Consider the following 12,735-nt stretch of genomic DNA (forward strand, 5'->3'; position numbering starts at 1 on the left):
TCCATCAATTCGCTTTATTAAAGAAAAGAACATTTTCATCTACCAGCTCTTCTTTTGACTCTTCCAGCGCGTCATGACTCAGAAAGAGCCCTCGCCAGCCCAAATGGTGCCCAGAGCGTATCCCACTCCAGTGCACCGGGACCCAGTGATGAGAGGTACCATTTCGTCCACGCCCAGTTTCCGGGACAAGGTTCCAGGCAAATCCGGATATCCATTGTTGCGCTTCCCTAGGAAATAAGATTGATTAGGTTTGGGTTTAGTTTGGTGGATCAGGCACCAATAATCTTGCCGATTTATTGTGACTTAAATAGTTTAGAGCCATTTAATCGGGGGTGAGTTAACACTTTTTTCTATAACTGGTGGTTGGTTTTGTTTTGCTGATATGTTGCAAAGGATCGGTTTTTTAGTTTCGTTTTGGCCGACCGCCCTTTAAGGTGTCAATTTCGGTTTACAATACATTCAATTTTGCCCGGCTGGTATTTATCAAATAAACGTGAAGCCCACGTTAACATGCATCGATTGTGTTATTTGATAAAGAATGAAAATAGCGGTGTGTTTAACGTTCGAAATGCATTTTCTGTGTCTAATTACCAAACAAACCAAGTGTTTATTTTATGTCGAATTTCAATTACGTTTGACCTCACACTTATCGATAATTATTTGTTGTACGGCGTTTTCTATTAAACAATGGACAATTTTGTTGAACATTATAGGACAGTATTGTTGGAATTATCGAGGACGAGTATTGGCTGAATATGTGGCTGACTTTTTACATATATTTTTTACAATGCATAAATCGATGGAAAACGTTTGTGGGCGTATTTATCATTCACGAATGACACTTTTTGGAGCGAAATAAAAACTGTTTGATAGTTTAACGCCTTTAAATATTAGGAAAATCTACACCTGTTACAATACACCACCTTTATCAGCGATCGCTTAAGGGTTGAAAGGAAAATGAGACACGCGATTGCTTCGCGGGGGACGGCGTTTGAGGGCTTTAAAATTTCACAGTCGGGGTATAGAAAATGTTAAACACTGTCAGACGTCTTTCAAGTATACGAGCCCGAGGCAACTTGCTTCAAGATCGAATTTCCGGGCGTTAACAACTTTATTTATTTAACACGCAGATAGCGCGAAATTCAGATCTTGTGTTTGCCATCATTTAAGACGTTTTATTGAAATGTTCAAGAATTCAATACGGCTTAGTATAGTCACTATTTTTAGCTGCAAATTGGAGAAACTCATATAAACAAACTGTACATAAATTGCAACATATATTTGTAATTGAGAGGTTGATTTTCGGTTGCCACAGGTTTGGATTATTCACATATAAACATGTAACATTAAACATAGTAATTACAAAAAAGAAGCGTTTGGGCTACGTTGATTTCCTTTCAACTGCGGAATTTGTGTAATTTTGATGTGTTTGCTCAATTCGGGGCTATACAGGATGTTTAGATAGGCAAAGGAGGCCGATAGTTTTCACTTGAATAAAGTAACTAGTTGAACTTAAATCATCAGGTTTTAGTAGACAAGCTTTTATTGTCAACTCTCGCAAATAGAGTCCACTCACTAAACCGGGTGTTCATGAAATGTAACTGCTTTTATTATGTTTTATCAGCTCATTAACTTCAGCTGAATCTTCTTGAAGTACGGTGAAAAGTTCCTGTTTTTGCTTCGTTCTCAAGCTACAGTGTCGAAATATGATTTCTCAAAAGTCTTTTATAATCCGAAATCTTTTTTAAAGCACACTATAAAGAAAAAGTCGGACCATTATTGGTAGCAAGCATTTACCTTGAGTTGAAAATTGAGGAGTCCTTTTTCTCTGATAAGTCGCTTCAAAAACATTTTTAAATCTCAATAATCGAAAGGGAAACTTGGTTGAAAAACACATAAAAGAATTAATCTATTGGTTTCTTGAATGCGGTTGTTTCAGTATCATTAAGGCTACCTCGATTGAAGAGTTTCATAGATCACTAACGTTCATTTTTTAAGTGTTTGCTGGAAAAACCTCAATGATGCCAAAAACGCAAAAATTAAATAGTTTCAAAATTTAAACAGCAAAGTGGTCCATACAGCTGTAAACCCTATAAATAAAAAAATCGAACAATTATTCGAAAAATGTGAAAACAATTCAAGGTAAATGAATGTCTTTTGAGGAAACTTTTCATATTAAGCAACAAAAATCTTGTGTATGCAAAAAAGCCAAAAATAAAAGTTGTTGAATCCAAAACGACTCAAGACGCTATAAAGACAAAGCTCGATGTTTTTACATCTTGGACACTCTCTAACTCAGTAACAAAGCGTTTTCACTACATTAAGTCAATTGACCCAGTAAACAAAAGCAGTCACTCTTTCTAAAACCCTCGGTATAGCTAAAGTGCGTTTATATACAGGGTATGTTAATTGTAAGACACACTTTTCCGTTGCTCAAAAATCGTCATTTTTAGCTCAATAAAGGCTGATTAGTAGTAAATGGTGTTAGTAAAATGAGATCAACTTACTGTGTAATGAAGAACACAAACATTAGTAGACAGAAACAGAAGCCGCTGGTCGACTGCATTTGGGGCACGCATGTGAAACACTATAGAGGTGGGGATGGTTAAATTAAATGACGTTTTTTGATGATTTTTTCTAAATAGCACTACAGCACTTGTTGCGGGTAGAGACCTCGCCTAACTATTGGTCAGTCAGCATGAGAGGCTTCCAAAACAGAACTGAAAATCGTTGCTCGTGTGCTTTCCACATCACTTCCTCACATAAAACATTTATTAACACAGATTGGTCACAAACAGATTTTCGGTTTCGGTTTAATACAGAAGCCCCCAACAATCAGCACGCAAACCCTGCAATATATTAACAAATATTAACACAAACAGCCAGTGATTGGTCTAATAACTTTGGTTTAATAACAATAGAAAATAAAAGGTACAATTCAATCAAGTACATACGCAATGTGTGTATCATATAAGGTATAATAAGTCTAATGTAGAGACTGGAATTAAAACAAAAAAAATCACCCAAAACAATTAAGGAGTAAAAGAAAACCTAAACAACAGAGGATGCGTACGCGCTTACGCCACGAACAAACATCATTGCAAAAAAACTTAATCAAAAACCAAAAGAAAAAAACAGGAACCCAGCATAACATTTAAATACAGAACATCCTTGTCTTAGGTTTTTAGATTGTAGATGTACAAGAAGGGCTTAGAGCAACTTACTGAACCCGGTTAAGTGCCGCTTCCTAAGCCCTCAGTGTAGTTCTACGTGGGTACAGCCAAAAATAGAACCAATATGGTGCCGAAAAGTCTTCAAACTTTCGTTAAGTCACTGTAAAAATTTACCATTGGTGGTACCACAAACAACAAAGTCGACGCTACGCCCCCCATAAAGTACCCTACTGGTTCTGATCGATTTTTCAAATTCATGACCATCTATTATCAATGTACAGGGCGATCGTGTGCGGATCGCAGTTAACTAGTAAAAATATTTCACAGTTCGTAAAAATAGCAGCTAAATCCTGAGTTGGGCACACTGCACTGGCGCGGTGTTATTTTGTACAAGGGAAATCGTACAAAATTATGTTTTTTTTGGGATGTACTGGCTTTTAGACAAATGGACAAAGTGCCGTTTGCGGCTCAATTGCAGCCCCAAACCGCCTCAATTATCCAATCCACATTTATTTAAACCTACTATATCTTTGGTTAATAGGGTTTCGCCGCCTCCTTGGCCCTTTTTAGCTGCACCTTCAGCCGTTTGGTGCCGATTTGGAACCCGTTCATCGCTGCGATCGCTTGCTGGGCCGAGTTCGCATTATCGAAGGACACGAACCCGAAACATTTCGACAAATTCGTCTGTTTGTCGATGAACACCTTTGCTGATATCACGGGACCAAACGGCAGGAACGTCGATGCCAAATCGGTATCGGTAAACTCCTGCGGCAGGTGGTAGATGAAGAGGTTGCAGCCTTCGGGACCTGCAAATTACACGAATGGATCAGTGGAAATGTGGAAGCGGTGCGGATCATGCTTTTACTACTTCATAAACTGGAAATAAGCCAACAAGCTGAACGGCTGCAGAACGCAATCCTGCAGATTTGGCAAGTACAGGGTCTTCCTTTGTAATTTGTCCTCCGGTTCGCAGACTCACATTTAAGAGACTCTGCATAGTCGCGTTTTGGTGAAGCAAAGAACGTAAGTTGAGATTTCAAATGAATTAATTTCTTAGTGAATAAAAAAAACTTGTCTTTTGATGTGCTTTGTACGAATATACAGGGTGTCCCGTAAGCAAATGATCAAATCGTCTGCGACATTCTTTCGAGATCGAGAGATTTATTCGATGGACTTTAATAGAACTTCCTGCGAATTTATTCTTATGAAAGATTTATATTTTGAAAAAACAAGCGAATTTATCCGCTTTGGCATTAAGGTAAATTCTTAGTCTTGGTACGAAAACTATCATAAGAGCCCAAAATTCAACAAAGGATCGACTCAAAAAAAATCAGCTGTTTCCAGCGACCAAATAAAAGGTTTTGCTAGTTTTTGAACCAGGACACTCAAATATTTACCTCTTTGCCAAGGCGGATCAACCTGTTTTTTGAAAATATGAGCTCTCCATAATAATAAATTCACAGCGAGTTTCGCTAAAATCCGTCGCATTATTTTTCCGATAATTCAGAAAACATATTTTTTTTCAAAACTTCGACCATGAGAGGAAACGCCGGACATTTTTTCTTAATAAAAGTTAGCTCAGATCGTGTTCTTTCCAGCCAAAGAATGTTGCAATGCTCTTTTAGTCGTGTGCTTACGAGACACCCTGTATAACTCCCTAGTTGCAATGATTTGCATGATTGATTCATTGAGCTAATCGCATTGAGGTAAAAACGATTATTTTTACCAGAAAATAAATTGAACTTTTTGTGGATTTAAATATACTTTGGCTCTTAACTTTTTGTATATTTGCTTAGTTTAGTTCGAAATAAATGGCACAAAACTGCTCGTAATAGATTTATTTGCACTTTGGCTTAATTGCTGATTTTCAAATTGTTTAAAACATCTATCACTCAAGGAATTTTGACAATCATTGAAATTTAAAACCCTTCATTAATAATGGCCTGCCGTCGTTTAAATTATATTTACTGCAAATTGTTTTCATTCGTTCATATAGGCTTTTTACATCTTCTTTTTTGACCGTTATTGCATAATTTTAATTAACATTTAACTGTCGATTAAAATCCAAAATAATGGGAATCGGCGTAAATGCAGCTCCGTTATATTAGTGCAGGCCAAATGTGTGTTATTTTAGCGTAAATAATTTTTTCCTGTTGTTAAAACATCGCTTGAGTGAAGGCATTTGTGGCATTTTAGTAGAAATAAGCCTGGTCGTATTGCGAAACTGAAAATGGAACTTGAAAGAATGAAAGCTGCCTCGCAGGGTTATGTATTACAAATAACTTTTTTGAGTGAGAGAATGAAAGAGGATTGCAAAACGAGAGCAAATTACAAAAAAGTACTCCGTACCTTCTACCTGGAAAAAAACTGCTGGCTTTCGTTTACCCAAACTCCTGTACAGCCCCTATATGTTAATCTACCCCAGACAGTCCCCTCCAAGATAAAAACAAGCTATCAACAATGAATTTAAAACTAGCTAGTATCTCCAGTCTAATCTCTAATGTCGTTAATCATATGTCGTGCAGCAAGTCTTTGGCAGCGTTTTTTCGCTCTAATAGTATAAATTCCTGAATGAGTTGCATGCATATAATGCAGGCGCATGCAGAAATCAGCCAATGCGAACAAAGTCAGAAGAATTTGCTATAAAGGCACAATGTAGACACGTTCAATAGTTTAAGTTTATTCCATCAAGCTTCTAGTTTTTCAAAATATTCAGAATAATAAATGCAAGTTTTTAGGCCCAAAACGCCTAAAACCTAAAAAAATACTGCGATGCGATGCTCCTCTACTATGCATCCGGCAATGGCAAGAAAAATCAAAAGATTCTAAGTTGATAGTCTATATAGCATACAGCACAGCAGTGAGCGAGAGTTTTTATCAATCTTGTACATACGCTGTTTTTGTTGTTTTTCTTTTAACAGTCTTCTCCTGACAGCTAGAAGGCATAAAATACCTTATTTGAGTGATTACATTCTGTTCAAAGGCCCATATATTAACAAAAATTCTTAAATAAAATCGAGTACCTACACCTTTAAAGGAATTTTTCTGGCATATATGGCTGAAATCATCAATATTTGCAGTTAGCAACAGCAATAAAAATTATCGCTTATTCACCATTGTAAAGCAAATACGTCCATTAAAAATGATTATTGTTTCCAATAGTTCGTCGTAGAACTGCATTGAACAGTTTCGTATTATGTCGCTGTCACGAAGCATTTTTCCATTGTATACCTTGATTAACATACGCGATGTACGAAAGAAAAAACGTGTACAAAATTTAATATTTTCTAGTTCTCTTCAAAACGTTTTTATAAATTTCACCAATAAAATATGTTTTTCAGAGGTTACAGGTGAAAGTATTGCGTTTTTTGCGATGCAATTTATTTGCTAAAAGGGGGGGTGGTTAGATTTTCACAATTTTTTTGTCCGTTAAACCCCCGGTAATCGAGCTACTTTGGATGGCAAAATACATTTTCCCCAGCGTTTTTCCATCAACCACTAATCAGTCAATAAACTATTTTCAAACCGTTATATCAAATGCGTTTTTATATCATTCCTGAAACTCTTTCCTATTTCCAGTGTCGTGCCCTAAGGTAGTCATTGTCGAACTCCAAAAAAAAATTTTGTTTGGTTGGTTTCCAATAGCTTTGACCTTAAAAATGCGTCTTTTTCCAATTTGACCTTTGAGGAACATCCTGCCGAATAGACAGCGCCAATTACGCGATTGCTAAATGATGATCATGTCCAAGACGATTGGCAAATTGATGATGGTTGACACCGGGCAATAGAAATTGGTAGCACGCACTGAAATATCGATACACAACAATAAGTGCCGACCTTCGGTTTCTATTATGCAAATTATTCACAATTATTATTGGTCACATTGAGTGAAAGCGTAGCGAACGACACTTTTCGTCAATTGATTGATAGATTGTTTTGGGCCGAGAACGCGGAAAATATTTTGCATTAAGCAAAAGGACAATCATGTAAAGTTAATTTTCTCGGGCGAGAAGCAAGTGAAACATATTGTGAGCGATAAAGTTGGGCAGTAATTTTTCCGGGATCAAATTGCGCTCCTGCAGAAAACCCTGGTCATAATTTATCAGCGATTCGTTTCGCAAATGCACATCCGTAGCTCTTTGTTTCGTTTTATTGGGTAATTTGTTGGTCACCTAATGATCTTTTATTGAATTGTTACGTATTACTCGATCGGACTAGTCGGACGAGTTCAGTTGCCATTTTCGTGGAAATTGTCCCATTGGCGTAGATTGCAGGTGAATTGTGATGTGAAAAATGCTCAAGTATTGTATTTTTAGCGTACAATATGATAACATTTACATTTACATACACGACATTTATTACATCAATGGAAGCATGCCAAACGAAAATTCCAGTCGCTAAATCAGTTAGCTTTGCCATGAATGCGTGCATTGTTCACCTAGACGAAAACAACAGACTCTCACTCTCCTCCTCTCATTTACTTGTAGATGAATCCCCGATGTAACGCTACTGCGTGAAAATAACGTCCACTTTAACTGAAATCAGCGAGTTTTATCGTTTACCTCCTTGATTTGTTGAGGCATTGTCAGAACAGAAAAAAACGCTGCGCTCGCTACTTTACTGCCTGATGGGCTGGAGACGAAAGCAGGAAGAGGCAGAAAATCCATTGTCAAGATTTGTTTGGATTTTATTCGGTACACCCTCCTCGCTTTTGCATTAGTCTTGTTGGTGTTCAATTTTGCGCCCATCAAAAGTTATGTGCAACCATACTTTATGGGCGCAAAACATTTTAATAAACGGAAACATAAAGCTAAATTGGTTTCGCACAGCGTAAATGAGGGCAAAGGCCCAGGGCTGCCATAACAGTCCAATTATGATCGTTATGCTCCCAACTATTTCCACTAAACAGGGAATGTGGACTTAATAAAGAGAGCCACGATCTAGAATTTAGCTTCTTTTGCTGCTCTTCTAGATGGAAGTCAGTTGCTTCGTCTTTTCGTGTCTTTCACGGTTCCAGATTTGTTAGATGTCGATTTGGCTTTAAGTTTCGTTCATTTGAACCATTATTCAGATGTGCTTTATAAACCTCAAAAATTGACTTGATTAGTTGATGTTTTTGAAGTGCAAAAAATTAAAGAATGTTGCGGCCGTTCAACTAGAAGAACCAAGTTTCTTGGATTTTTCAAAGCTCAAAACTTGTAATAAACTTGCGCGATTATTTGTCGCAAGTTTAACGTTGAAAATCACGATTTTTTACTCAGGCAAGCAGACAAGAGCTGTTGCAAATTAGTGGATAAAAAGTGTTTTTTAAAATCCTGGCGATGATGCGATCGATGAAAAAATTTTGGAGAATTTTCCCTTCAATTTCAGCTGCTTTAAGAACCTCAGAATATAGAACGATTCACCATCAAAACTGAATTCTCAGCCTCGGGTATTTTCGTAAAAGTAGCAAAAATCCACCAAATTATTTCATTTTGGAAAAACTAGTCTCCTTTTTGCAGAGAGTGTCATGAATTCAGTGATTTCCATAAATGTAGAACATTTTCTGCAATGTGAAATTACACTCGCATTGACATTCTTTAATTTTTTTAAAGTAGAACGAGCTGACAGAGGTGTTTTCGAAAATTTTCCCTAAAAGCCTTAAATGCTCACCCATTTGCTTACCTTTGAGCATATTCGCATTGTATCAAGCGGCTCTAAAACTTGCAATAAACTTGCGCGATTATTTGCCGCAAGTTCAGCGTTAAAAACCCTGATTTTTTGACTCAAACAAGTACAGACAAGAGCGGTTGGAAATTCGCATTTGATAATCCTGCTCATGTGGATTAAGTTAGTTTATCGCCCTCAGTATTTCAAGTGATGAGCCAAATTTTCGTCAACATTAAGCTACTGTGAAAATCGACATTTTTCACTCAAACCAGGCTTTTTCAGTCAATTTCTACTATCTACTTCTTAAGGGTTCTACTAATTAAAGCGTTCCAGAACGTAGACCGATTTACCATCAAATGTGACTGCAGATTCAGCTTTTATCGAACCAAATTTCGAAAAAAATTGTACATGTCCAATACATTTTGAAACTCTTAAAAAGCGATCAAATTGTGTAAAATCGATTGAATGGTTCAGGTTCAGGTCTTTCGTAAAAGTAGCAAAAATCAGCCAAATTAATTAGTGTTTATTAAAATTTAGGGATTTTGGAAAAACCAGTCTGTTTTACGAATTTTTTGCAGTGTTTTTTGTTCTTTGCAGTGATTTTTATCAATTTAGAAAACTGCCATGCGAAATTAAGACTTGTCCAAACAGTCGACAATTTTTTGCTTGTTTAAATCTGTACCGAATAGATGGAAATGTTTTCGAAAATATACTCTAAAAGCTTTAAATGTTTACCCATTTGCTTATTTTTGAGCAAATTCTGACTGTTGCCAGCAACCTCAACGTATTTTGTGGAAACCAGAAATAGTTGAGCATTAAAATTTGTACGATTTGAATACATTTTTCGATCTTTCTGGTTGTTCTGAAAGTTCAAACAGAAAATTATAAAATTTAACATATATTATCCAAATGCACTTGAACCAGAATTAGTAGCAAACTGAACGTTAAATATTTCTCATTTCTCAACTTAAACCAGGAAGCAAGTTCGATTGATAAAATTACATCTAAAGATCTTTTTCCGTGTTTAAAACAACTTTTCTAAAGATGAATTGCAATTTAACAAATATGAAAAAAGTAGTGAAATAAACGAATGTTTGGCATTCGACCCGAGGCATCTTCGTTTTAAAAACGTCTAAACGATCCATAGTATAAATTAACGAAATTTTCCATAAAAAATATTAATTTTCGATTACTTTTTGGATGAAAAAGACGCTGTTTAGCAACTTCCACAACAAAAAAAAACGCACTTTTCACGTTTCCTAAGCCCTAAGAATAGAGGCAAATTTCCCAAACTGTGACCCCCAGATCGAAACCAAGCAACTAAAAACCTCCGAAAATTAAGCTACAAACTATTGAATGGACTTTCATTCAACATTCATAACTCTCCTCTCCTGTTTCGATAGTTTTGGATTGAAGCCACTCGAACCAAACTCCGAAAATTCCAAAATCAATCTGTACTAACTAAGGGATAATTCCCAGTCTGTCTGGAGTGGTGGTGCTGAACTAAACAAAACCCTTAATCCCACAAGCCGAAACGTTCCTTCCTAAAGGGCAAATACGCAACCTCCAGTTAATTAATACCTTTATTAAATAGTGCCTGTAGTATGTAGTAGTTGTGTGAGGAGATATAAACCCTGCAGCTGGGCCTGAAAAGTGGAATTTAACAAAGCGAATTTTTGGCCCTCCTCCGGAAAGTTTTCCCCATACGGGTTCGGGTTGGGGCGCCCCAAGTGGGGCCTATCGTAGTCTGAAAGTGCCGACTTTGCCGTAAACCTAAACGCCAACTAATGCATCTCAATCCATTTGGAATTGAGTTAAATGGGCTATTAGCTGTCCTGTTGTTTACAAACTATCTGGCAATGAAATTAACGTTTCCGAAAGGCGAATGTGTCGTAAATAAACCAGACCGTAATCGATGCATCGAATAAATGAGGTGTTTACTATGAAATAAATTGTCCCAAGTATGAAGAATGCCGGTGCCAAAATGTGTTGAGTTCACAAAACGCATTAACCATTACGAACTTCAGAATTTGTTTGATTTGCCTGTCTAGTTTCCCGACTGGTTATAGTCCAGTTTAAAAATAAGTAGCTGCGCTCTCAACTTGCCTGAAATTTTCAATGGCTTTTTAAATCTTGAAAACCTTTTCCTAATGATGCTCGGCACTAAGAATAATCCCCGAATCCGACTGCACTAGACATCTTTGAAAACTATGTGGGTTAATGCATCCAAAACGAGAACTGGAGCGAAATTTTCAGTTTATCTAAGTTAAATAAACACTAGAGGCTTGAAGCCGATGCACTCAATAATAATTAGCTGCGCTATTTATCCACAGCGTAAGCAGTGGGAGATTTTCATGGCTTTTTCAAACCGGCAGCTTTCAGTAATCATCTAAACACTACGGCTGGTAGGTGTAATCTAGATGATTATTAGGACAGCAATTGCAGAATCGAAATGGAATGTTCTAATTAAAAAAGAAGCAATTTGTAAATTGAAATGGATTTTTTCTTCATTAAAATTGCTGACTGTTGATGAGTTTATCGGTCAACAGACTGCAGAAGAAAAACATCCTTTTTCTGGTCCGAAGAGCAAAAACGTCCCCCAAGTTTGGAAAATTAGTCTCTACTTTTAAGCTGCCCATTTCTGTATCCAACTCATCGTGCTTGGGTCATCAAAACTCTAAAGCAGTTTTTGTTTCGCGGCTTAAACGCGGTTGCTTCAATTGAGAATGTTGCTAAAAGGGGTCTTTTTATTCCAAAACCGTTGTACGCTAAATTTATACTTTTTATGGAACATTTTCCTGGATCGATAAGAGGTTTTTCAAATGAAGAGGCATCCGGTAGAATACTGTTTGTTTTCATAAAAAAAGCACAAATAAATTTACAATTTCACAATTCACAACCCTCATGGAATATCTTGTCCTTAAAAGAATTTACACCAAAGACTTTTTTGCAATTTTGCTTTGATGATTTTATAAACCCGTGAATTATTGCTAATTTGGTCTAGTTGTTTATGCAATTTTCTCAATATAGTCGCTTGGTAATTTGTGAAGCATTCAAGTAGTTGTTTTGAGCCATATAATATTATTTTAATAAAAAATTGTCTTTGAAGCAAATTTGCAAGTAAGTAAAAATGTTCAGAAATTTGGTATGTAATTTGGTATGAAACTGCACCTTTCGCAGTTCACAGAAAAAAAGCTTCAGGTTGATACATTTTTGTAGCTTGTAGCTTGTTCAAGAATTTTGGCAAAGAAAGAGCTTCTTGTTTAAGGAGCTCTTTCCTTGCAAAAATCGTCCCAATCAAGATTCTTGGAAAGCTAAAAATGTTGAGTCCGTTGACTGAAATGTTCACAGGGATGAGACTGAACTACTTACGCAAACTGCGAAAGATTGAAGCAGGTTTATTGCAAAATTCTTGGATTCTTTATACAACTTTCAAGTCTCTTAGAATGCCAGCAATTCTGGGACGGTGATTGACATTTTCAGAAAGTGAATAGTCGCACATCTTCTATGAGCTGTTTTCTTACGCATTTTCGTCTAAAAACAAGGATTAAGCAACAAATGTGCTGCCAAAATCTTTTCTTTTTACATGCAACTTGAAGACTCTTGATAACTTTTACCTGAACTTTCATAATGCTTCCATAAACTATAAAATAATCAGCTTGATACCTGTTTTTCTGAAGAAAAGTGGATTTTTATACGCTGAAGTTATGTGTTTATTGCAAAAGCCCCTGATTTTGATATGTAAACTTGAAGACGTAAAGTCAGAAAATTCGCGAGAAAAACGAAATTTTCCAACGAGTAAAGAGTCAAATATTTTTTAGATAAGTTCTATATTGTTGAGGCGGATTCATTTTTTACAAACTTCTTTTTGGGTATTTCGCCTCAAAAATTTTTGCCTTTAAAAAAGACAGAA

At 36.4% G+C, this 12,735-nt stretch overlaps 1 protein-coding gene across 8 annotated transcripts in view; it reads right to left on the bottom strand.

The window, feature by feature from the left end:
- LOC109546617 (CUGBP Elav-like family member 1-A) overlaps positions 1–12,735 on the bottom strand; it is a 208,588-nt gene continuing 195,853 nt past the window's right edge. For 6 of the 8 annotated variants that reach the window (XM_019917630.2, XM_048666450.1, XM_019917627.2 and 3 more), the window contains one exon: positions 2,890–3,979. In XM_019917630.2, coding sequence (XP_019773189.1) covers positions 3,708–3,979 — 272 coding nt within the window. In that variant the 3' untranslated portion in view covers positions 2,890–3,707. Of the gene's footprint in view, positions 228–2,889; positions 3,980–12,735 lie in introns of those variants that run through there. The other 2 variants (XM_019917626.2, XM_019917629.2) reach the window with 2 other exon arrangements.

This window comes from Dendroctonus ponderosae, unplaced genomic scaffold (assembly GCF_020466585.1).
Source record: "Dendroctonus ponderosae isolate FM_Combo_2020 unplaced genomic scaffold, Dpon_F_20191213v2 Dpon_F_20191213_5, whole genome shotgun sequence".
NCBI lineage: Eukaryota > Metazoa > Arthropoda > Insecta > Coleoptera > Curculionidae > Dendroctonus > Dendroctonus ponderosae.